At 39.7% G+C, this 26,017-nt stretch overlaps 1 protein-coding gene across 1 annotated transcript; it reads right to left on the minus strand.

Moving 5' to 3' along the window:
* Window positions 1-927: 927 nt before the first annotated feature.
* myo7ab (myosin VIIAb) lies at window positions 928-24,660 on the minus strand. Its single transcript, XM_076161194.1, has 47 exons — window positions 24,643-24,660; window positions 23,211-23,324; window positions 22,935-23,087; window positions 21,552-21,736; window positions 21,179-21,300; window positions 20,743-20,885; window positions 19,992-20,105; window positions 19,396-19,549; window positions 19,049-19,125; window positions 18,844-18,963; window positions 18,468-18,610; window positions 17,808-18,018; window positions 17,406-17,541; window positions 16,419-16,525; window positions 14,657-14,794; window positions 14,248-14,406; window positions 13,607-13,699; window positions 12,967-13,061; window positions 12,790-12,874; window positions 12,413-12,631; window positions 11,594-11,911; window positions 10,930-11,139; window positions 10,163-10,339; window positions 9,990-10,079; window positions 9,491-9,618; window positions 9,111-9,237; window positions 8,543-8,662; window positions 8,238-8,411; window positions 7,867-8,094; window positions 7,293-7,463; window positions 7,094-7,211; window positions 6,869-6,995; window positions 6,407-6,576; window positions 6,117-6,307; window positions 5,291-5,415; window positions 4,961-5,118; window positions 4,257-4,410; window positions 3,823-3,978; window positions 3,577-3,682; window positions 3,333-3,446; window positions 3,102-3,189; window positions 2,890-2,996; window positions 2,431-2,616; window positions 1,817-1,933; window positions 1,641-1,724; window positions 1,419-1,538; window positions 928-1,029 (listed from the first exon to the last, which is right to left on the minus strand). The coding sequence occupies exons 1-47, from the start codon at window positions 24,658-24,660 to the stop codon at window positions 928-930; spliced, it is 6,552 nt and encodes a 2,183-aa protein (XP_076017309.1).
* Between the last annotated feature and the right edge of the window lie 1,357 nt (window positions 24,661-26,017).

The following is a 26,017-nucleotide window of genomic DNA, read 5'->3' on the forward strand; positions in this document are numbered from 1 at the left end:
AACAATTTCTTCAAAAATATTGTCAAGAAAAATAGTTTAATGCTTTTATGCTTAAAATTCAATTAAAAAGCAGACAACTCAGAAATGTGCATCAAAACATTACTCATAAGCAGCCACTACCAAGGGAGGTGTGTGAACTGGTAACATCCATCCACTCATCTATCCAGGGAGCGGAGCCAGAAGTAATAAACAGAGGATTTCTTGAAGGATGCATAACTTATGTGCTTTACTTAAAACTGCTTTAATGAAACACCTAACTTGGACCATAAGTAAAGATGCACCTAAAAATAAAGCGCGACAAACAGAAAGTCTAATTTTGAGGGAATTTGGGGATTGTTGTGGGTGATTAGAGGTGACTCAGGTTGATTTTGAAATACGCTAACTATAGCTGATTCCTCTGTTTTAGAGGCTATGAAAAGAGTGAGGATATAGTAAACATTTGTGTATGTAACAGTATTTATTAGTACATACAAACTAGAATACTGCTTTTTCTCCATTGATGCACAGAAAACTCACGGATATGCCTTTCATGGAACTGAAATGAAAGGGAAATGACTGCAATCACAAACTCTTTACAGCTTTCAACTGCGAACCCCCTCTGATAATACACTGCACAGTGTTTGACCCTGTAGACAGACAGCAGGCCCAGATAATGAAAGTCAAAACAAAGCTTTTATAAAGCAATACAAACTGAAACTGGTCAATTAAAGGCAAAAGGTGAGTTTAAGACAGGAGTCATACAAACAAAGTGGCATTACACTGTCACATTTACCATTATTAGTCTGCCTTTAATGCCACATGGGAGGGGTCAGACATGTGTTTCACCAGTTTCACCTCTGTTCCAATTGACACTGTTTGTGATTCATTTGGAACAGCTTCACACATTGATTTGTGCCTCATCGGTCATGGCAATCAATTGGTTTCCATTCATTGGCTCACTTGGCGTTTGCCTGCAACGTTTCGCTGTTTGGTCATAGTTGTCAGCATCTGGCTGATGTAAGAGGTCAGGAGGTCATCCATCTTGTAGCCCTGAGGGGTTGGGGATGGGTTAAAGAACAGATCATGTAAACTGGCTACTGATGGAATGTGACCTGACTGTCACCCTGTGGTGTATATTTCCATGGAAGCGATGCTATACAGTGGCTGCAGGGAAGCAGTTGTGATTGGCTAAAGGTGTAGGTTCAGACATTTTATTATAACAACCAAATCGATCCTATAACAACACAGGTTTTGATATAATCTTCAAACTTCAAATCAGCTTTGATCTCTTGTTTCACAATGACTTCAGGGGAAAATGTGCGGTCTAACCAAACTTTTGGATCTGTATTCGTTTCATGTCTTTCAGCTGTATTTAGTCATGTAGAGTAATGCTAGAGCAGAGGATGCAGAAACAATACCAAATCACACCAATAGCTTACCAGTGAGGTTTCGCACAGCAGCTTACTGCCTCTGACCAGGTTTCCAATAGTGATGTGGAAGTAGGTGTTCCCACTGCTCCAGTTGGAGATCTTAGTGAAAGGGTGAGTAATCAGGATGTCCTGCAGGTAACAGAGTAAAATGAATTGGTGCACCAAAAAGAGGACAGTTACTTTGCTAAAACAGACAGATTTAGTTCCCAAACAAATATCATTTAAACTTACCTTAGACTTGGGATCAATCAGACTGACTCCATGTTTATTGATTGCAATCAAGAGGGTCTCCGGGTAATTTGGATCAGTGGTTTGCTGAAGAAGGCACAGAAGCGATAAAACACTTTTTTGTATCTGTTCTGGCATTCTAGCAGATACAAACATCAAAACCTCTTGTCAGCATGTACCTTGACTTCGAAGAAGGCAGAACCAAAGGTGGGCCACTTGTAAAGGATTTTTAGAAATGAGAGCTTGGCCTCTTCACGGGTCTTCCCCGAGTGCTTGTTGAATACTGACATTATACACTAAACAAAAAAAAGACAGAAAAAACAAAACCAGTAAGCTCTGAATATGGATTTTGTTCTTATTTTTCCACAACTAAGAGAACATTTCATAGCAGACTTTTTGGATCTTAAAGGAACCATATGCTCAATTTCAGTAAATGCATTTCTTTGTCCTTATCGTCGATTCTACTAAATTCTAATCGACTGTCTACCTCATTCACAATGCACTGAATGCCTCAACTTATTTTGTTACTTTTGGATAAGAGTATCTAATATATCTATAATATGGAATATGAAATATGTAACAGAATCCTGACTCCTGAAGTGTCTATCTGTATCTGTACTTTGAAGACTTTGTTTAAGGTTAGATGGTGTTCAAAGAAACAGAATAACACACCACAGCTAAACCAACAGGTTCTAATACAGTCATGCATTTGTGTGGACTGTTCATCTTTAACTCATCCAGTCAGGTCAGATGCCCTGCACTCCCTTTGTTCTGCTTTAATAAGACTGCTTACCCTCTTCCAGTCATCAGGGGACAGATGTCGGATCTGGTCCTGAGGGATCAGATCCTTGAGGAGCTTGGAAATATTGGAGAATTGAGTTTTGTCGTCCTCAAACTTCACCCTGTAGATCAGTGCCGCGAGCTGGTGCGCCTCCTCTCTGGAACACTTGTGGTAGCCTCGCAGATACTTGGGCAGCTCCTACAGGAAGAAACACTTGCTTTTGTCGAGTGTATGACCAAGAGGGAACCATTGATGCATTTTGAAGACAAAATAAGCTATTTTCATCAATCAATATAACTGGCCAATAATAGCTTACAAACTTTATAACAAATGAGAGCATCCCTTATTATGCAACAGTGTGGTTTAAGTTAGAGTATATTTTATTACAGTTTGTCCACTATAATATTTCAAGCTATTTCGACCAGTTAAGACTAGAGTGTATTGTGTATTGTTGTTCCAGCGGTCGCTCACTTGGTAGTAGTGAAAGATGGAGTCGGCCATGGAGTCTTTTCCTGGCGTGGTGTTAGTCCACAACTTCTTCATGAAGAACACCTGATATGTCAGTGAAGGCACCACACCTACAAATTCACAATTCGCAAGTTCAGTCTTTATAGGAAGAACCACTTATACAGTAAATAAATAAGCTTTAGATTTTTGCTCAACTAGTGGTCAAAACTTTTTACCATCTTTTACATGTCTGGCTTTTTTGATCCAGTCAGTCAGGTGCCTCACAAAGTCGAAGAAGAAGTCACCATCAGGCACACTAATGACCTAAAAATATAACAATTCCAAAAGAAGTGTGTCTTAATCTACACAGTTCACAGTTTACAACATTAAATCCATACAGACATGTGGAGCTGTGTGAACTGCTGGGCACACATCATTCAGTCTCATTAAGTCAACAGTCCTCTCACCTTGTCAGTGATTTTGACAAACAGACTGAAGCCGTCAGCAGATTTGAGCATCAGTCGCCCAGAGATGTTGTGGCAGAAGTCTTTGGCTTTAGTACTGGACTCCACCTCAAACACCTATGAACACACACAGGCTCAGTTCAAGTTAATACTGTGCAATATATCAAAAATGTCTCATTAGAAACACTTAAGGTTCTGTGTTTTCTGTAGACAACCTGTGTGTCGTTTCTTTTTTATCATCACTGACCTCATCTGAGTCATCAGGGAAGTAAACCTTGTGGAAGATCTGAGTGGTCTTGTGCTGGATGGCCTCGACCTCCACCAGGTGAGGAGGATACTTCCTTGATCCATTACTGCAAGACACAGCACAGAGGAGAAATAAAGGAGGTATAAGTAAATGAAATGGAGGTGTAAGTGTGTGTGTGTGTGTGTGTGTGTGTGTGTGTGTGTGTGTGTGTGTGTGTGTGTGTGTGTGTGTGTGTGTGTGTGTTACCGTAAGGCTTTCTGTAGCCGCTGCATGCAGTCTGGAGCCAGTGGATAGTGTTTCTTGGCCTTGAGGAACTTCTGGGCATGAGGCAGCAGAATGTTACTGGGAGGGAACAAACCAGTGCAGAGCCACAGTAGCTCCCAGCCCTTCTCTTCACTATACCTACACACACACACACACACACACACACACACACACAATATAAGATAAGGAAAAAAAGGTATCAGCTATTGATGTGTTCTTCTGATATGAAAATTACAAAATCTAAATACAAAAACACAAGATTTAGTATGTTCATCAGTGTACGTTTAAGAAACATGTTCTTTAGTATGTTTGAAAGCTGAGGCTACCATCAAAACATCAAACCTACCTAGCACAGTTTTTCTCTTCTGACATCCGAATAAACGTTCATTGTTTTCGTGTGTGTGCTGCAGACTTACTTGATGTTATTATCAGTGAGCTGTTTGATAATCTGACAGAAGATCTCATCTTTGAGTGGCTCGGCCTTCAGTGCTCCTTCAAAGATCTGATCGGTGAGCTCGTGGACAGAACGCACTCGTTTAGACGGGTAGTCACCCATGTACTTCATCACAGGTACAGCCATGATTAAGGATGAAAACAAACACCTCATGTCAACACTTATCAACATACTACACACAGTAACAAAACAATGTGAGAAGGAGACATCTGTTTGGGATCCAGACAATGATCTGAATCTGGTGGTGAGAAATGCAGATTCAGATAGGACCCAGACAAAGCCAGGCGCCATACTGAATGTAACTACTTCCATCCTTGTTGAGATCATGCTGATATATCAAGTTTTGATGTATCTTCTATCCAGAACAGTTCCACCATTATTGAATTATCAAGTTCCATTAATATCTTCTGAACAAATACAGATATTTTTAGATATTTATACAGATTATTTTTGGAACGTTTTGAAGGTCAAGGAGTTGGTTATGTAGGTTTTCACATTTGTTTTTTCAGTTAAGCTTGCATCCTTTTGATTTGTTATCGTAATTATAATGAAACTTTAAACTTTTTGCCAATAAACATGTTTAAGACACAAAGTGAATTAAATCGGTGGGGTCTTGATAACAAACTGGAAAGACAAATGCACATGAAACTTCCCTGTAAAGGATATCTACGAAGGACAGACAGGCTTCCTGGGAGAGCTCTTCATGGGCCAGGACCTTCTTGAGCAGAGGCTGCTTGAGAGGCTCCCTGGTGCAGCTCCACAGGCGCTCCTTCCCTCGGCCTTTGGAGATCATAACCCTGCTCAGAGTGCTCTTAGGAGGAGGCCTAGAGACAAGATGGGTCATATCAGCAATGACATGTTTTACTGATTACTATTTCAACAATGGAACACATGTTTTGTACCAGAATGGCTAGTAGACTAAAAATGTTCTTGACATTTTGACTGGACCCTTGTTTCTTTTTTTAAATTAGAAATCATAATGGTTAGAAAAGGAACCTGAAGTAGTCATAGGAGAACTCCTCCAATGTGTAGGCCTTGGTTTTCTCCTCTTTGTCACAAAGGTTCATCTGTGACAAATTGATTGATTCCCTCCTCTGATCAGGAGTCATGGTCACTAGAGCCTGTGAAGCAGAGAGAACAAGGGCAGACAAGAGGGCAAAAGATAAAATTGCTCCTGAATTATTATATAGGTCTAAGAATTTAATGAAACACAATGAATGACACACACATCTTGACGTATATAACAACTGTGCCATAGCAGGGACAGTTATAATGAATACAAAGCTTCATCTGCTATTCGAGGCGTGTGTTTTTAACATTATTTTTAGGCCATACACAACCTTTCAGGTTGCTCTTAAACTAATACAGGGGAGGTCAAGATCACAAAAGTCAAATTTAGATGGAAATACTTGTTTTCGGTGTTGTGGAAAGTTATGCTTTCATGTAACATTTTGGATACTTTTCTTCTCAAAACAGTAGCTTGATGATTTATAATACATGGAATTAATTGAAACATTTTAAATAGAAATAATTATTGATGAGATTTGCAAAGAGAGTTTTGCAACATGATTTATTGCAAAAAGAGGAACTTTCAGCATTACTTACAGGTTTGCACTTTACAACTGCTATCCTGATTTATTACACAGAAATGCAAAAAACAATACAATAAAACTCCAGATTTTGTGTTTGGATAATATAAATATAATAAGTATAAGAAGGGTTTGGATTTGCTGAAGTATAACCCTTACTTCTCTTGACGAGAATATTGAGAAATGTGGTAGTAATTGTTTTCGACAAACGATTTACTGAAACAACTACTCACCACAATGTCATACTGTGGCCTGGTGATGGTGGGCACTACATAGACACAATCAGCAGGAAAGTCCCCTCTTTGCTTAGTGCTGTCGTTGATGCCATGGGCCCAGCCAGAGTTCATCACATGCTCTCCAGTGTGTTCATCCAGCAAGATCAGATCCCCTTTGGAGAAACTCAGGAATGTGGAATCTGCTCCTGCTATGACATAAGCACAGCACACCATCAGCATGCTCTCTTAAGGTTTCCCAGTTTGCTAGAAGTGTGAAATACGTCGCCTTAACTAACGCACATTCTTACCAGGGTTTGGACAGTCCAGCAGTGCCACCACATACCTGGACCTCTTCCTTAGGCCCTCCAGGAAGGCGACTACAATGTCCCGGATGTCCTCTGCATTGTTGGAAGTGAACGTATACTCGTCACCTTTGATATTGGCCAGGGTAAAACTCTGGCCCTGCAGTTTACCTCCCCTGAAAAAGGCAGATTGATTTAAGAAATGCTTTCCCTTCCACATTAAGAATTGAGTTCTACATCTATCGTTTAAACAGGCAGCTGTGCTGAACATTAGAATCACTAAAGAGTAAACCAGTGATAACAGCAGAGAGAGAGCAAAAAGCTGTTTAGTTATTTCATTCCATTACACAATAATGATGCAAATGTGATACGCATTCCCATTAATTTATAGAGAGAGTAGACTTGCTGTTAATATAATCACACATAATCAAATAAAATACTTCCATCAGTGCTGCTCAATCACCATACCTGCTACTGGACACAGCAGTGATTTCTGGGAAAGAGAGCTCCAGAAGGACCTGCTCCTGTTCATCCACAAAGTAAACCCCGGTCCAATTCACTGCCACAATCACATCATTTTTGGGCAGACTAGGCCCTGTGGAAAGAAGCAAAAACGCTCAACAAAGTCAAATGGGTTTATTATTGATTATAATTTAATTAGTGTTGATATGGATTATGTAGCATTGAACCAACCTGAAAATTTAAAGGCCTCATAGAAGCGTGAGAAGAGTAAAGGCCACTTCAAACGAGCAAAATCCACCACGTCCTCCTTCACCTTCTGTGAGTCCAACCTCCGTTTGGTGTGTAATCCCTGTAGTTAGTTGCACAATTAGTTGTGCCCGCGCAATACCACATTATCAGAGTCATTTTTGGTCAGTGCTGCAGCAGATACCTTTTTGTGGGCTGTGATGATCAGCTGAGCCCACTTCTCTGCAGTCTTGGTTGAGGTGATTTCTCTGTCGGGAATGTAGGAGGGGATGAGGCTGAGCAAGCGACCCTGAAGGATTTCAGAGCCATAATCCACATAGTACTGCTGAGAGGCCAGCTGAGCAAGGTCTTCCTCCTGGGTCACAAATACAGGGTAGAGAGATGATCAAATGGAAACCAAGCCAATATCGGGGATGGTGTGTTAAGTAATATTTCTGAGTTCTTTGATTGCTGTGGTCATGATAATACCATTTACCATATTATGTGACGAAGGAACAGTCCTAGTTTCCTAAGGGTTTAATTACGTTCCAATGACCTCTTCAGTCTGTACTCATAAAGGTCTGATAGCAATACAAATCTTAGTCTTTGAGCATGGTCTAATCCATTATCTGTTAAGTTTTATCATTGAGAGAGACATAATTGGAGGACTACCGGACCTTAGCAGAGGTATCCGTTCACTGAGTGCCATGTAGTTCCAGATCTTAAATCAGCTGAATGACTAGTGATTAATGACATTTGAGCCAAACTTCCAAGCTCACCCTCTCACAGCGATACTCTCCAAACTTCACCCCTCGGACGATCTGCTGGTAAATGAGGTTTGAGGCCACGTAGTCTTCAGCAGGGTTGTGCCAGGGGGTGAAGATCTCCTTTCTGAAGAAGAGTCTCCAGGGAGCATTCCTCTCCTGGGCACCTTGCTCCTTGGCGTACTGCTCACACTGAGACACAGCGTCCATGACGTGGTCACTACCGCTGCCAAGAGATGACACCTGGCGAAAAACACGATTAAAAGTACAAGGAGACTCGCTTTGCACATACAGACCACATTAAATCAATAAAATGTATTAGCATACAGACCAATACAGTATACTTGCAACTGTGCCGTGTGTAACAGAAATGTGTCTTGAAATACCTTATCAAACAGGGCAATGTACAGTGAGAAGCCAAAGCGGTCCCTGAGGTTGATCTTGTCTGCCAGAGCCATGCACAGCTCACTGGCAGTAGTGGCTGAGTCTGCCAGCAGCGTCTTAGTGGTTCCATCCATAAATGTTACTGGTAGCATGATGGGCTTCTTAGACTTGGTGGCCTAGTGAGGGGGGCAGATAAGAGTCAGGTCTTATCTCACTCACTGTAAATAATATTCCACAGAAATGCATCACAATGCCTTCACATCTTTTTGTTTGTTTGTTTGTTTAAACAAATCTGCCATGTATATACCTGAAGTTCTAACCAAGATGGAGGCTGGGTCCGTGTGCGGTTGACAAACGTTCTCCTCAACCTTTCCTCACAATATGGGGCATAACCAGGAGGACCATTGTTCAAAAATGTCCGTAAATACTGGCAAGAGGAAAACAATGGAAGGAAAGGGGAAAAGGAGAAAACCCCAAAGACACGATATTTATAAAGCATGAACACTGAGAAACAATGTAAGAACCAGAACCTGTGAATGACACCTTAGATATAGAGAAGAGATATATATGTTGATATAGATATAGAGTAGATTAATCAATTAATTTATTAAAACCTAAGCTTTGTGTAGGATTGATTTTTCTGCATACATTTTTTGTATTTTGTATTTTCTTGTTGAAGACATAACTATTACAATGAAAAACATGTAATTGCTTTGTTGAAAGAAACAAAAAAATAAATGTTATGAAATTCAACTAAATGTATCTGGATACATTTAGTTTAAACAATATCTATGCTACTGACAAACTAGTTTAGTTTGTAGCATCACTACTCCCACCAATGATCACAGCGAGAAAGCAAGTAAGATGTTTCCTACTTTGACAAACTTTTCAGAGGGGGCGAAGCAGCCAACGCACAGAGAGAGCAGGATCCAGCCTCGGGCATGGCTGCTCTTGGATAGATTCTGAGTTAACTGTTTACAGATCTGACAGTATATTTCATCCCTGAAACAGAGAAGAACACAGAAGTTTATAACCAGATCCAGATTTACAAGACAGGGATGGATTCAAATACTTCAAATTGTCGTGACATTAGCCGAGCTCATTCACTTTTTGATTCCATTTCATCATCTCTCTACCCTGCTCCTAAGGGGATAAACCAGATTACACTTTAATGTTTCTTACTCTAGCGCAGCCTTCAGCAACAGTTATTGGTAAATATCTGAGAATGTCACACTGTCTAACACGTCTAGTTCACCTTAGGGTGGGCCTTAAGATGCCATTTCCAATAATGAAGTGAAGTTTCTCCAAGTTGGACGTGGGTCGGTCCTCCAGCATGCTGTTCCCATGCAGGCTGTAGTCTCCTTCTGTCAACCTCCTGGTCACCTATCAGGGACATTGAAGAGACGAAATACTTGGTTTAAATATCTCATAACTTGCATAAAATCACAATAATAACGAACTACAGCGGTATCTATGGGTGTGTGACCCTTTTATACCACATAGTCATATACTTTTCCTTGTTTATCATTATCAGTGTTCACATCAAATCTGAATTTTAACTTAATTTTTATGGTGTTTTATGTTGTTTTGTTATTCAAGGGCTGTTGCACCCTTAGAAGAATAAAAACACAAAAATCTTTATTATTTAGCACTAAAATGGTCTGATACGTGCAGTCTCAAATTACTCGCATCAGAAATCCTATCATGTACAAAGAGCAAAAACTGATGACTCCTTAAATGGATGTGAGTCTTACCTCCTCAGTTAGCTTTGATTTCCTCTTCAAGGTAAGAGACACAAGCTTATGTCTGACACTGCTCCTCTTCTGACTGTCTATAGAGGTGTTCTGTAGACACAAACATGGGTTTGAAAAATGACCTTTTTCCTGTATCTACATTTAGAGATCTTTTGCTCCCCATGCTCTCTCACCTCCTCCTCAACCTGCAGCCCCTGTAACTCCTTCTTGTAGGTCCTCTTACCAAGGGTTTCATAGATCTTGGTCATTACAGGGATCTTCTCGCTGCCGTCGTTAATAACTATCTGGCACTTGGGCTCGGCGAAGTCACCCATGAATCTCAAAACTGTGATCCACACTGCCAAAGCAGCCTGGTTGATCAGGAAAGAAAGTTTAATCCAGCAGTCATGAGGGAATTTGCAAAATTACCATAAATAAATGAGACCATCATTGAAAACTGACAACATCTATTTATCTCTAAGGGACATTTCACACAGCGGGTCACTGGGTTCATTTAATGAAAGAAAAACACTGAAACACGGCTCTTTTAGTTAAAATTTAGACAAAGACTATATTATGACAGGACTGCTCTGCTCTTTGGAAAAGAATTATGTAGTAATTGCTGCAATTATTTCAAAAAGTATCTCACTATTACGGATGTAATGACATTTTTATTGCCTTTCTGCTAAAGTCAAAACCTTCACTGTGAATTATGCTTATTTACATGACCTACATACTTCTATTGTACCTGTCAATTAACATTTTTACGACAAATTGTCATTTATTATCTGTGGCATCAATGCTGGGAAAAGTTCTCATCCTTTCCTCTGGGTATTTTGCTTTTTATCCTCAAATTTTACTACACTATTCATTCTTAAGTTATTTCTATATCATGTAAGATCTGAAAAACTAAGTTGGTGGTTTAGGGTGAGGAGTGCTTTTATTTTGACATCATACGCACCAGCTGGTCTCCTTCATCCTCGTGGAAGAGCAGGGGTTGTTTTAGTGGTCGTCTAACGTAGGTGTGAGTGGAAACACCTTGGAAGTAGGTGGCTGCAAATTTGGAAAATTTGTATTCTGACAAATCCTCCTCTTCCTCCTCCGGCAGTGGTGGAGCTTCATTCAACATGTCCTCCTCAGCCTGCTCACCCTGAGGAGAGCTCACCAGGTCCTGACATGGAGGAAAATACTCACAGATTTAGCAATACACGCATTACACCAAGGCAGAACAATCCTTCACAGAATATATCTGAAATCAATATCCAGAGACTGAAACTGAGCCCTGGTGTAGGTACTCAACATTTTTTTTTTTTTTTTTAATTTACTGTTGTTTATCCCATTAATTTCTGCTTATGGTTTATATAATACACTGTACATATATAGCACTTTTATCCAACATGCCTAAAACTGATCTCATCTCATTCACCCATTCATACAGTAATGGCAGGGAAATACCATGCAAGGAGCCAAACTGCACATCAGGAGCAGTTAAGGGTTCAGATATAATATCTAACACCAAGAGATAAAGCATTTAAAATGACTAAACATACTTACAAATTATATTCAGTAGACACACATAAACATCTTTTTTGGACTACAAAAATCCATGATCAGTAAGTTTATACCTCAAAGCCAGCTGGTGCTTGGCCATCCTGATTGGACAGAGGCCCGGCATTCCCTAGGAAGCCAAACATGCGGTCCACCATGTCGGAGTGGTCCACAGGCAGCTCCTTTTCCCTCTCCATCTGCTCCAGCAGCTCTTTCTTCCTCCTGGCCTCCTCCTTCTCTTCCCTCTCCCTCTCCACCTGCTGCTGGGCCAGCTGAACAAGCCGCTCCTGGTGTTTCCTCTCTGCCTCCACCTTGGCACGGCGAGCTGTCATCTGATTCCTCAGCTGCTCCTCCTCGGCCAGGCGCTGGCGCTCGGCTTCCAGGCGATGCTGCAGCTGTGAGGGGTGATGGGAGGGGAGGAGGAGAATATATATAGATATGTTGTAATTTAATGATAAATGCAGATCAAGCAGCAATTTAAAAATACTTTAACATTGTGCACGTGTAATAAATAAGCTCCAAAGGCAAAGTAGAGTAAGGAAAACTTGAAAAAAACAAATCAGGTGGTAAACTTTTTAGAGGTGCATTTAAAGAGACTAGAAGGTGGAGGATGATCGCAAGGATGATCTTCTCCTTTCTTGCGCATTAGATCAACTCTCTCTGAGATGTCTCCCACATGATTTAAGTAGCAGTAGTAAATGTATTAAGTTTTTGCCTCTGTCAGAAAAAAACACATTACATTTCAAATGTGATTGTATGTCCCTGTGATGGCCTGGATGGAAAACATAGACCAAAGACGGCACCAAGGGTTCGGCTGAGATGAGAAAGTCAAAGCAATGGGCTTCTACAATAGCAACATAATGTAAGCAGCAGTCGTAAATGTAATAAGGTTTTACCTCTGCTCTGAGCCTCTGGTAGAGACGTCTGGCAATCATGCCCCTGGTGTAGGCCTGGATGGTCTGCACAGCGCATAGACGGCGCCAAAATGTCTGCCGGATGAGGAAGCCACGACAGTGAGCTTGGATGAGAGTGATGCGTAGTCGAGTCACCTGGTAGCTTTTGTAGTACTTCCTTGACCTGAAGACTGCCTGAAGACGCAAGAAGCCATTTTGCATCTGGAGAAGAAGAGAGAAGATTTATGTGATGGTGATATTATGTCCACATCCTGTTTTTCTTTACCAGCTTCAAGATCTTTCTAAACCGATTTTCAACATCATTATGCATCTGAGGTGGTAGAAATGTTTACAAACTAAAGAAACACAATGTGACTCACAGTTTGATAATTCTTCCTGCAGTGATAACCCCTCCAGATCTTTTGGATTAAAATCACAGCACTCTTCAGTCGAAGAAAGTTTGTCCTAAGCAGAATGCAGGAACAGGAGTCTGAATCACAGATGTTTGTTTCACAGACATGCAAAAGCATTGTGACCTGTCTTAGAAAGTTTCTTACCTTTCCCTGCGTCCTCTAACAGCCTTCTGGATGAGGATGGCCTTGTCAGTAATGCCCCTGTCTCTCTCAATCTCCAGTTGCATGTCATGGTGGTCCTGACACCAGACAAACATTGAAACAGTGGTAAACTCATATATAGGTATTCAACCACCAATGTTCAGATAAATCTACTCAGGAAAGCACTGTGACTACTACAACAACAACAACAACAACAACAATAATGTATATTTAGACTTTTAAGTATTTATAAACAAAACCTTTTATTAGTAAGTGGCGTACACACCCATTCTTTGCCTATGTAAAGGTTGAAAATAGCCCCTGGTGTATTAGATTTAGTTTGCTTGCCCTTTTCTATATCCATGTTGTATATCAACTCCTTTTACTGTACCAAGTTAGAGAAGTGTCAACTCAAAATCACTTAGTTGAGGTTGTACAATACAGACTTTCTCACATATTGGATAGATGTTTGATCAATATCTGTCACACATACACAATCATTTTGCCACCTCTTTTAGCCTATTGGCATTATTAAATGTGACAGAGAAAGGTTGTCAACACAGGTTCTAGACTATTCAGACACAGGATATCTTAGTAACATAGAGTAAGCCAGCTGGACTCTCATTTATATTAGAAAACCAACCTTGAGGAAAACTTTAGTCTTTCCAATCTGCCAGTCATCGTGTTTCCCCAGCCTGGCCAGGATGATCTGCCGACAGGTCCCTCGCAGGTCCTCCTGAAAGGAGTAAGTACCAGGTAACAGTGACTCTTCCTAGACTAGTAATGACTTTAAGGTAAGGTTCAACATTAAGGGGCCTGTTATTCTCCACCTAACCACAAGCTGGCACCAATGACTTTCCTGCCTCTGGTTTGTCACTGGGCACACACACACACACACACACACACACACACACACACACACACACACACACACACATACACACACACACACACACACACACACACACACACACACACACACACACCGGTTGCCTCATCAGCCTGACCAAACTTACAGCATCAAATTGCATAATGATAATCATCTGAATTGAAGCCTTATCAGCCAGAAACTAAAAGGGGAGCATTGGTCTCCAGCTAAAACGTGAAAAGAAACAACTTTCTGACAAGAAGACAGTGTGTCATTTTGTTGTATATGGTGCGATACATTTTTCTCAAAAAGCACTGTTCACAATGAAAACCCTTTACTGTAAATGACATTAAAACAATATCAGTAAACAAGATGTGTTGAAAGTACAGAATGATAAGACTGCTTGTGCTGTTGACCTGTATGTGGGCCGGTTTGATGCCAGGCATCAGTACACGGTATCTGTCCACAAACTCGCTGAATGTGTGTCTGATTGGATAACCAGCACGTCTGATCCGGATGGTCTCCATCATGCCTGAGTATCGCAGCTGACGAATACAGAGCTCCCTGTCAAATAACTAAAACACAAGCAACAATTTAAAATATTAAGTGTAGAACAACAAATAATAACAACAACAACGACAATACGATAAATAATATGAATATTTTATGTGCGTTTTATGTGCAAAATCTGATTTAAACCAGCATTTCAGGACATATGAATGAAACTTTGGTACACATGTTTTTTGTGTACCAAATTTTTTGATTTGGATTTTTGACATTTTAACCTAAATACATCACATACACGCGCACACGATTTGAACTCACCATAGGTCTTTTGAGCTCGTTAGGTTTAATACAGCGAACAAAGAATGGCTGACACACACTCAGTGTTCTCATTAGCATCTCAAGTGAACGTTTAAACTGGCTGCTCAGAGTAGGAGAGCGCTTCCTGGTTTCAACACCCTATGAGAGAGAGAGAGAGAGCAAAGGACATACAAAACACATCTGCATCAGAATTAAAACAACTAACTCAGATATGGTACATTTGTAAAATAAATGGATGAGGTTTTTGTGCCATCCACTTCCAATTTTTTATGCAGTAACTTTGTACCTGCTTTTGATGCAATGGAACAATGCAATAAACTGATCTGATTATGTACTGATCTGATCATTTTCCATGACATAATTTATGTTAACTTAAAATGTATATATCACAGGTACTTCAGGTACAATTGTGCAATTTAAAATGAGCTTATGCAAGTCATTTCTGAGGGTTTTTATAAATCAAACTGCAGCAGCTTGTGAGAAATAATTCTTATATATGAATCCCCAGGATTGTTTTGTTGATAAGTAGCAGTAAAGCAATCATTTCTTTACAAGCTCCTGTTCCAGATGTTACCCTGCACTGGAGCATCTCTTAGTCCACTGAATACAATTTAGGGTGGGGCAATGGTAATAAAGCTCACAGGGGGGCTCAGTGTGTGAGAGGTGGGATACTAGTCTACCACAAGGCCGACACACACTGACAGCCAAAACTTCAATCACAACCACTGGATTGGACGGGACTGGATTGACAGTAAACCTAAGCAGACATATGCAACAATATTGTTATACAATACTATATTAACTCCTGAGCCACCATGCTGACCCTTGTTCCACAGTGTTACCATCAGTATGATCTATTAATATGCACTTCTTACTGTTCACCAACACATTAACTAAAGTCACAGATTGTGTAATACAATTTTAATATTACATTTTTTGGTTTGTTCCTCAAACTTAAAGCCTTTACATAGAACACTAAAATACTATAAATATGTTCATCTTTTATTAGTTATTATGAGATTCTTACGCATCCCGTGATTGCTGATTTTTTGTACACTTTTGACAGCACATTGTTGGTATGGATTCACACACATTTGTTTATTTGACAGGTGTACTATTTAGGTGTATATCTGTTTATCTATGATCCATTCAATCACAGTGTACAAAATACAATCATCTCCATAAAGCCTGAAAGAGAACATGATGGGACTTCTCTTTTCAATCCCTTTATCCCTTTCAGGTTTGCCCTTCAAAAAGAAATTATTGCTTTGCCTCTTGAGCTACTCAAAGCTTCTCCTTATACTGGCACATGGTGAAATGGTTGAGGGTTTAGAAATGAGTGTCTGAGAGTTTGCCGTTGACTTTTTTCATGCATCAGTGTCTATAACTTAGTAACGTCATCCTAAATGAAGACATTTCCCCTCTAGCTGCTGCTTGACAAAATGCATGTATTTGCAAAGTAAGGAGGGAGTCGGATTCTGCTAGTTGGATTTGGGAATTTGGGTTTGGCAAATTTTGATTACCTTGGGAGAGGTGATGGGCTGCTGATAGCCACACAGAAACTGATGTCAAAAGAAAGCAGAAAGACAGAAGTTGGAGAGGAGGGACGCACCATTAGTAAAACCAAAAGTGAGAGGAGAAAAGCTTAAGGGAGTCATAACCGCAGGTGCCACATGATGGCATCAACAAATGCAAAAGAAGGTACGATTATTATTGGAGTTTTCTTTTCATTATTGTGATTTTTCGGGTGAGATGTAGTTACCATGGCTACATCGGCTTGGAAGATCTGTTTGATGAACTTGTTCTTGGATGAGTGGACGAGTTGGATGATATCTGTGTGCAGGCTGTCTCGGTTTTTCTCCAGGAACCCTGGAGGACAGAAAGACAGCAGGGACATTTGACATTTTGTGGTCGGAGAGGAGCTATTGACAGCACGAGTCTTAGTCCTCACAATTTGTGCTTGTGCAGCCATTACAACTATCAGCTCTAAAGTGACTTAGATAGTTGGGATTGAATATTTTCTTTCATTTCTGAACTGGCACTCAACAGACTCTGGACCATCTACAGTATATCTGCTCTCCCTAAATGTGCATGAGTTCGATGTATCTGGCAGAGAATGATGAGTCGTTTTATTTCACACAGTCACATTGTCAGACTACTTTGATTGTAAAAGAAAATTAATTGTATCTACAAAATGGGCTGTGTGAATGAGCTCCCAAAGACAGGAGGGTGCTCTTCTTGTTTAAGAATGTCAAACTACTTATTTTAGCTACACAGCTAATTATAATTCACAGCTGAAAAGGCTACAGATGATAATTGGGGGCTGTGGCTGCTGTCGTGCTTCTTGGCAGATGTTAGTTGTCTGTCAGTGTTTACTCAATTGTTTGCCCATATGTGCTTTTATGCATTTTAAATGTTAGGTGCTGAAAGTAAAGAAGTGTAGTCTGTGGTGATTTGTGTGCTGTGTTAATGAGAACCTTTCAGACAATGTGTTAGTCTAAAGGATGTAGTGCACATTTTGGTGTGAGTAATAACATTAAAGAATTAGATGAAGATAATAATGATTTGGAGGAATAAAACTTCTTGCAGCAAATCTGTTTTCCGACATGGGAGAACATGGGTGATCCTCTGCAGACATAACAAGAACATTTAGTTGTATCTGACCTTCATTATACCAAAACCCTCTCCTGAGAGTCTTGGCCTTACATGAAAGAAGAAAGGAGAAAGAGAAATGTGAAAAAACACAGACCTCTGGTCTCATAGTGCACCACGCCAGCAAAGTGTTGGATCCCAAACTGTGTTTCATAGCTGTTCTTAGGAGGGATGTAATTGGTGTTGAGTTTGTGCTGAGAGTTGAGCTTAAACAACATTGTTGCATCAGTTCCCTGATGAAAGAGAAAAAGAACAACTATCAGAATCACACTCCAAAAACGTGCAACATAAATCTGCAAACTTCTTGTGGTCCAAAGAATAGACAGAAAATGTAGCTGCAAATTCCTTTAGCTTGTCGTGGGGTTCAGCTATTTTGATAAGGGTGATAAATGATGACCTTAAGAGGCGTCTGGTACGATGTTGCTATAGTCCTTTTTAATCATAACCATGCTCATTGGACTCAAACCCCCTCAGTAGCTTCAATCTAACTGTATCATACCTTAGGGAACTTGCTCTCTTCATCAATGAGTGAGATGATGTTCATGGGTTTGTTGGCAATCATGTCTAGAGCATCTTGGTTGTCAGTGAACTCGATGTGTTGCCAGGAGATGTCCTCCAGGTTGTACTCCTCCTGCTCCAGCTTGAATACGTGGCGGACAAAGAACTGCTGCAGGTTCTCATTGGCAAAGTTGATACACAGTTGTTCAAAACTACAGAGAGAAAAAGGAAGAAAGTCTTTCCCCTGAGGCTGCTGATGGAGCTTTTTCGTATGCATTTTCTTAGAGACAATTAAGACTGATCATATGCCTCTTTTCAAGTCTTTCGATTGTGTAACGTTTTGCTGCAGCCATGTTACTATATGGGTCTGGAGTTCATCATTTGCCCAAATCCCTTTTCTAGAAACAACCACCTTAACAATTCCTCATAGGTTTTTACACAACATTCTTAAAAGTTGATTCACTCAATCATATTTGCACTTGATCAATGTTGTTATCAGTCAATTGACAGTTTTCAGTCATGTCCAAATGCCTTAAAAACGTTGAAGATGTGTCTTATGCACTAGTTACAATATTGGGATGTATTTAACCACATGGCTGACAATATTATTATTAAGCAATAAAACTAAACTGAAAACACTTTTAATTGAAATTTAAATGACCTGTTAACGATGAAGTTCTCAAAGCCAAAGATGTCCAGCAAGCCAATGGACCTGCATGTGCTCTTACTCTCATAGGATGGTGGTCTGTAAATGGCTGCGTTAATCTTATCCACGATCCACACAAACAGCCTGCCATAGATCCCCTGAGAGATGGAATTCAAAATCAGCAAAAACTAGAAAACGTTTCATATTCTCATGCTGACTCAGGTTTTCTTACAATTTCATAAGAAGCAAATCTCAAGTACATACAGTACACAATGGATCACTTACCACACTACAGGGACACTAACCAGTGACCTCTGTCTACCACTGATCTTTTTATGCCATACTACTGTGTGTTTTCAGATTTCAGTATAAAGTGGAAGTATGTCAACACCTTAACAAATGCATCCCTGACGTCCCGGCCTTGTTCCACACGAAGAGGTGTGGAAACACTTTCACCACGTGTGATCAGAGTTCGGGTGGTCAGACATGTCATGACATCCTTAGGCTCCACCTACAAAATAGACAAAAAAGCTCTGTTATTTTAATGTAGCATTATTTTGTAAGTGTACTACATTTACTGTACATACAGTACACACCTCCATGAGTGAAGCAGCAGTAATCAGGTCAGGGGATCTGACTACTACACAGGCATCCAAATTGTTATATGTACGAGCTGTGAGAAAGGGCAAAGAACGACAACGTTTCTCTCTCAGCATTGATCAGACAGTACAAAGTATTTATTGAACAGCATCTCAGATGACTGCAAATAGATTGAGATAGTCACAGACAAAGGTTCAAAGCATGGGGTTCAACAATAACCAACCACATGCTGTAATATCCCTTATATCAATGGTGGATAATTCAAATGCGTGAATGACTGAAGTGTTAAATATAGCAGATAGTGTCACCCGTGATGTTGGACACCCATCTGGATGTAACTCACCCTCAAAGCGCAGGTTGCCCATGTGCAGAATGGCAGCTAGTAGCTTAGAAATCTCGCCGGTCTCTGTTTCTGTAAACATGAGGACCTTCATGGCCGAGAGGATGCTGAGATAATCACTCAGGTCATCACGGCCGTCACACTCTGTACAGTGACCCTGGAGGAAGAGAGTACAGGTTATGGTTTTAATCTTTATCAAACTGATACATTTTTCTATTGAGGTGATGATCAATTGAAATAGGACTTTTAGATTTAATTTCTGTGGAATTAATCATAAAATTAAGAATATATCGTTAATATTTTGCTCTGACATTTTAGGACCACCCAATCGGTTGCCGGGTAAGTATTAAAATATGATACTTAAATGATACACTGTGTGTAAATACAAGCTCTGATATTGGATATTGTTATCCAGATTAGATCGATTGACGCAGATTTCCTAATATAGAGACATTTTATTGAGGCATTTTATAGCAATATGTAAATGCGACCATATCAGCTTGTAGCAGACAAGATCACAGTTTCATAAAACTTAAATATTGCCTGCATGTGTCAGTATGACCATCATCAATCCGTGTCACAGACACCCATAGACTCACCATGGTGAGGTAGGAGTAGTCGGTGGCGAGGCCCAGGCCAAGCTTAGACTTCAGCTCTGGAGCCATCCCCTTCAACATGCAGTAGAACACATGATAGTTCCTCTCATCTGGAGCCTGCACAATACAAGAATATGATACAATTGTTGAATCCTGTAAGACTTTCAACTTTACTAGTTCATGTTATTATCCACCCACAGATTTTACTGTCACTATGTCCCATTAAGTACAATTACAGTTACAACATTAAAAATGTAACACTTGTAATACATTACAAAATGTATACATGCAAACGATAATAATGTCCTGAAGTAAGTAAGTAAATAATTAAATATAGAGAGATGCTTTTCAAGACTGTCATGGAAGATTGCATGCCTGATGAAGATACATCTTATTTGAGTCTATTTTTTTGAAATGTATTTACTTTATATGTATATACTTTATTTTGACATTTGCTAATCCCAAGTTACACCCTGGTAATGTAAATGTATATCAAATGCAATCTACTTCAATGATGACATTACTCAAACTACATCCAAACAATGTCAAGCCAATGTTATCAGATCCAAAACCGTCATTTCATGTAAACATTTGACATATGGGTAGTCAATAAAATGCCTTTTTTTTTACAGTTATGAAAGTTTACACACAACAAACAAACAGCACAACAAAGCTGAAGATACAGTATGTGAGGTCATGTGAAGCAGAGAACTGTCCCATGTAGAAAGAGTCATGTGAACTTTCACCCTCTCACCTGTCGACACACACGGGACTTTTCCAGCAGGTACTGCTCTATCTTGGCTCCTTCAATGGCTCCTCGCTTGTTGAAGTGGATATCTATGTACTTTCCAAAGCGGCTGGAGTTGTCATTGCGAATGGTTTTAGCATTACCAAACGCTGAATGAATGAAGAGCACACAGTGCATCAGTGCTGGGTAACAAGAATGGCTGTCAGATATGTGTGCTTATGGTATTTTACAACATTTATAACAACTATAATGCTAAACCTTTCAAATATGTTGTATTTGTTGTAAACAGTGACATCATGTGGTTTTGCTCAACTAAATTCATAATAATATTTATAAACATATACTGTATATTATAGAAACCATAGCAATACATATTCTGACAGTACAAATGTGATAGAGTTGAGATGATGATGTCAGCATATCTGAACTCCTGCTGTCTGACCTTCCAGGATGGGTGTGGCCTCCAGGACTTGTTGCTCTATCCAGGAGTGTTGACCACTGACGGCTGCGAGGAATTGCAGGATCAGCTTTGTACTTTCTGTCTTCCCTGCTCCAGACTCACCGCTGTGACACAAAAGGCAGTGTCACAAACCCCCACAGCACATAAACACTCCCTCTCTTCCTCTTACTGTGCTGTTTTTGTTAATGAAAGTGCATGTCTGCATTTCCTGTGGACTAACATCATTTAAATTAATCTGCACTAACTAAAATTTCACTACCACTCAAAACTCGCCCTTACTGAGAATAATAAATTACAAACAGAAATAAAAAAAAACATCTGTTCAGCCTGCACACACACTCACTCACACTCATACCTGATGATGCAACACTGATCCTTCTTGTTCCGCTGCATGTTGAAGTAGCAATTATCTGCTATGGCAAATATGTGCGGTGGCATCTCCCCTATCTTCTTATTAGTGTAGAGGCGGATTTGGTCTGCAGTATAGATTGGTAGCAGCTGGTAGGGGTTGACTGCTACCAGGATGGAGCCTGTATAAGTCTGCAGGGAGCCAGAGACAGAGGAGCGAAAAATCACTAAATAACATTGAACAGGTCCAGACAGCATCAAAGATTGCTGATTTTGCATTGGATATTGATTAAATGCAAATATTATTTACTAATCAGATTCGCTAAATATTCAGAACTTTCTAAAATCAATGCAGTGGTAAAATCAGTATGTCTCATACTATAGCAGCTCATGTTTGATGTCAGTCAGTGAGGTCAACTCATCAAATTGCTATTGATTTTAGGACAGTAGACTTTCAAGCTCAAGTGATCATTTTATTACCTGATCATCACCAGACATACACCCCTGCTCTTTAATGCCTCGACACCTTGTCTTTAACAGATAAAATCCAGTATTCATGTGTATCTTCTTCGACTCTCATCTGTTTGGCCTTGTAATCCTATATGCCTGACATTCTGATACTGACTGATTAATTGCCTTGGCTGTTGGGATTTTATATCTTGTTTCTATCTGCATTATATCTGTAGTTCACTTGAACTGTCACTGTCTGTCTGTCACCTTTTCTATCTTTTTGTAGCCGGTTATAATGTTACTATCACATGTAGTATAACAAAGTAGCAAAAAGGAAAGAAACTTGGATTTGATGCTTCAAGTTGATAAAATAATAAAGTTAGGAGCTTGAGAAGTCTATGGATTACTCTCAGGGCACACAAACAGACAGCATCCGTGTTAAATTAACATGTTAGGAGATTGTGGCGTTGCTAATTTATAATTATTTTGCAAAGCCCAAAGGTTCTAAATAGATTTCGTACTCACCCTTCCACCACAATTTGTCTATATGGGAAGAGAGAACAAAACATCCTCAAACCATAATAAGACTAACTGAGATGCACTATTTGGAAATACGCAGCTATTTTGAATCGTTATCTTGATTCACGTAGAGAAATGGTAAAGCACTAAGAAGATATTATATCCACTGACTGGAAACCTATGACCTGTTTGGCTATTGCAGTTAGGATTCAGATTACATCATAGGTGTGAGCAAGTGGAGTCAGATCAGTTCAGTCTAGGTAAGACGTACTAACTCAGTAACCTTGTTTCGTTAAATTGAGGATGAGATAAAACCACAGAACCACTGTTATGAATGTGTTAATGGTTATCTCCCAAGACATTATAATTATAATATAATATAATCTCGTAGTCTTAATAAGATAAATGTAGAGGTACTAACATAGATGACGTGTTCATTGTAGCGGATGAGCAGGTTGCGGAGGATACCAGCTTCGTTGAGGTCGCCGAGCCGGATCATATCCTCCACACCATGGATGGAGGTGGGGTGCATGGGCTTAATGTTGGAGGCATTCTGAGGGGCTATCCAGTGTTCCTGCAATGATCAATCAATGGTAAATCAACAAACGGCATCTTAATTTTTCTGTAATGTCAATGGAGAACAGACATGGCTGGTCCATACAAAGCATGTTTCCTTCCTGTTCTGCCGTGTACTTACATTGCCCTCATCATCCACAACATGGATCTGTCTGGAGTCACATAATTTGACCACAGCTCCCACAGGGACATCAAACTGACGGCCAGTTTTAAGGTCCAACCACACATAATCCCCCTGGATTATAAAGCATAGTATTGGTTTAGTATAACACACATTTAAAAATAGCCATATGCCTGAATAAGAACTGTTAAGGGCAGTTTGGAGTTTTTATTGTAGGTGTGCTGAGGCAAAGCATAACTCCACGAAGCACGTAAATTGGAAAATAAAGAACAACAAAGCAATCTTAGTAGATATATGAAAGAGGGAGTAGAAATGAAACTTAATTTATAATTATATGGTATATAAACTGAACCATCATTTACCCATTCTATATACTGTCATATATCTGTTAAACTGAATTTGAGCTGCCTCCAGAGTGGAGACCAACCAGAGTTAGTGTGAGAAGAAATTATCAAGATTGAATCATTAACATACTTTCCCTGCTGTCAAGTGGCGGAATAAGAGCATTTGGCCAGAAAAAGGCTTAGCTCTGACCACCTACAGTGCACAAAGAGCATTATGTAACACCCTACTTAAGAGCTTGAAACGAAGGGTGTGTGGCGCTGATAAGGATTTATTATCTCCATCAAGGAAGATATGTTTACATCGTGTTGTTTTGTTTGACTGAAAAGCTATGAACGTATACTTTTAGGACAGGTTTGACATGATCCAGGGAAGAATCCATTACATTTTGTTGGCAATCAAGATGTGGGATTTAGGGAACACTGATCCAAGAATCCAGGAATTATTTTTGGTTCACTTGCTTTAACATTGTGAGATTGGGTGTTTTTAGTATTATGGTTAATGGTTAAAAGAGCAGCGAAGAGGTCTGGACAAAAAATATGTAAACACATACGCTAACAAAAATCAGGCATATACACCCTTATTTGATCTTCCAACAAATATGATCTGCTGGAGTCCGACTGCCAATCTGGTTTAAATTAGCAGGGAAGAGATATGAATATTTCTAACCATAGTCAAAATTCTATGTAATGCAAAGTTGAACATCTTTTACAGTCTGGCGTAATATAGTGATGTTATTATGTGTCTTTCATATTCCAGCTAATACAAATCCCCAAGATTTAACTTGTCTGTTGTTTGTTTTGATGCTAAGCACAACACCAGCTGCTGGCAAATCCCTTTAGCGCAGAATTTACAGTGTGAATTTACTGCAATATGAACACATTTTCACCCCTGGAATCTACACATTGATCAATGAGATTCATAGCTATGAATTGAGGAGACATGACAACAATTGCCATATTTATTGTATCATGATTTGTGTGTTCCTCTGAAATGTGCCCTTAGGAACAGGTGAATAGAAGAAAAAAATGTAGAGGTAAAATAAAGAATCGGGGAACAATAAGAGTGGGTGAAGCTGTTAGTGACCTACCTGCTGCAGAATGACCATGGTTCAGCATCTGATTGATTCCAGGACATCAGAATTCACCATGTGTAAGCTCTGCAATGGAGACAACAATTAATAATGCCGGTGCAACAACAGTAGAGAGTGACACCCAAACAAGTGCTTTTACTTTTTTTAAATGTCACCCTTTGAAACCAGTCTCCACCTTCTACTTACTGTGAACGCGGCACACACACAAGCATCGAGAGATAAGCCATAACTACTCGATACCTGCCTAGTTAAAACTAAGCTAAGATAAGGTGGCTTAGTGAGTATCTAAGTGGAATGGAGTGTGTATCACTCTCTCTCTCTCTCTCTCTCTCTCTCTCTCTCTCTCTCTCTCTCTCTCTCTCTCTCTCATTCATTCATATTTTGATACATTTGGAGCCAATCAAATTACTTCATACACACCCACCACCCGCCAAACAAATGTGTGCATGTAGCCAGGTAATCAACCTGTTCAACTCAACACTCAACTCTCTAAAGAGATTCCTTTATTTTCCTTTTTTTCATATAGTGCATCATGATGTTTATGGAATACTACATATACAATAAATGAATAAAATAACACAAAAAGAGATGCCAACCAGAGACAGGGACATACAGTACTACAGTACTACAACTGGACATGGGAGACGACTGAGTGGTTAATGGGTCTGCAGGGGCTGTTAGGGGCTTAATTGGATTCTTGCCTAATCCTGTTTCTTAAGAACAAGCCATTGTTTAGTATGCATGCATGCTAAATCGTTTCAAGTGACAGTGGTAGGTTGCTGTACATGTGGCATGTGATACATTTTTATATATACACTGTGAAGTTGGAATTAAACAAAATTCAAACCTTATGGTCAACAGTATATAAAATTAATTTATATATATATCTTATATACATGATGACTAGTGGAATACTAAACTTTCAGCTGTTTTGGATGACTGAACATGTGAAAATACTGCTATTTTAATGTTTAAATAGTTCAGTACATAATAGTTGGCTAACATGAGTGATGTTTAAAAGAATATTTGACTATATGGGTATATTATCATGTTTGTATAAATAGTATTGAGGAATGCCTATAGTTCAAGAACTCACAGCTGATGAAATACTCATGAGTCCCATATTCAACCTTCCTGTACAGGTCAACAGCAGTCTTACTAATACTTATGTTGCCAATCTATGTGTACACTTTATAATGCTGGTCTAACAAGGGGGATAACAAGTGTGCGCGAGTGTGGGTCAGTTTGGACTCACATGGCAGGGATTCAGAGGCACAATAGGGCCTGAATCAGTCATCGTTGACCGGTGTTTTACAGCCTTGTTTCCATGTCGTCTGTAATGTCTGTGGTTCCATCCCTGCAAAGAACAAGA

The sequence above is a fragment of the Genypterus blacodes genome, unplaced genomic scaffold (assembly GCF_046128005.1).
Source record: "Genypterus blacodes isolate CSIRO-AG114 ecotype Tasmania unplaced genomic scaffold, CSIRO-AGI_Gbla_v1 ptg000111l_1, whole genome shotgun sequence".
Taxonomy (NCBI): domain Eukaryota; kingdom Metazoa; phylum Chordata; class Actinopteri; order Ophidiiformes; family Ophidiidae; genus Genypterus; species Genypterus blacodes.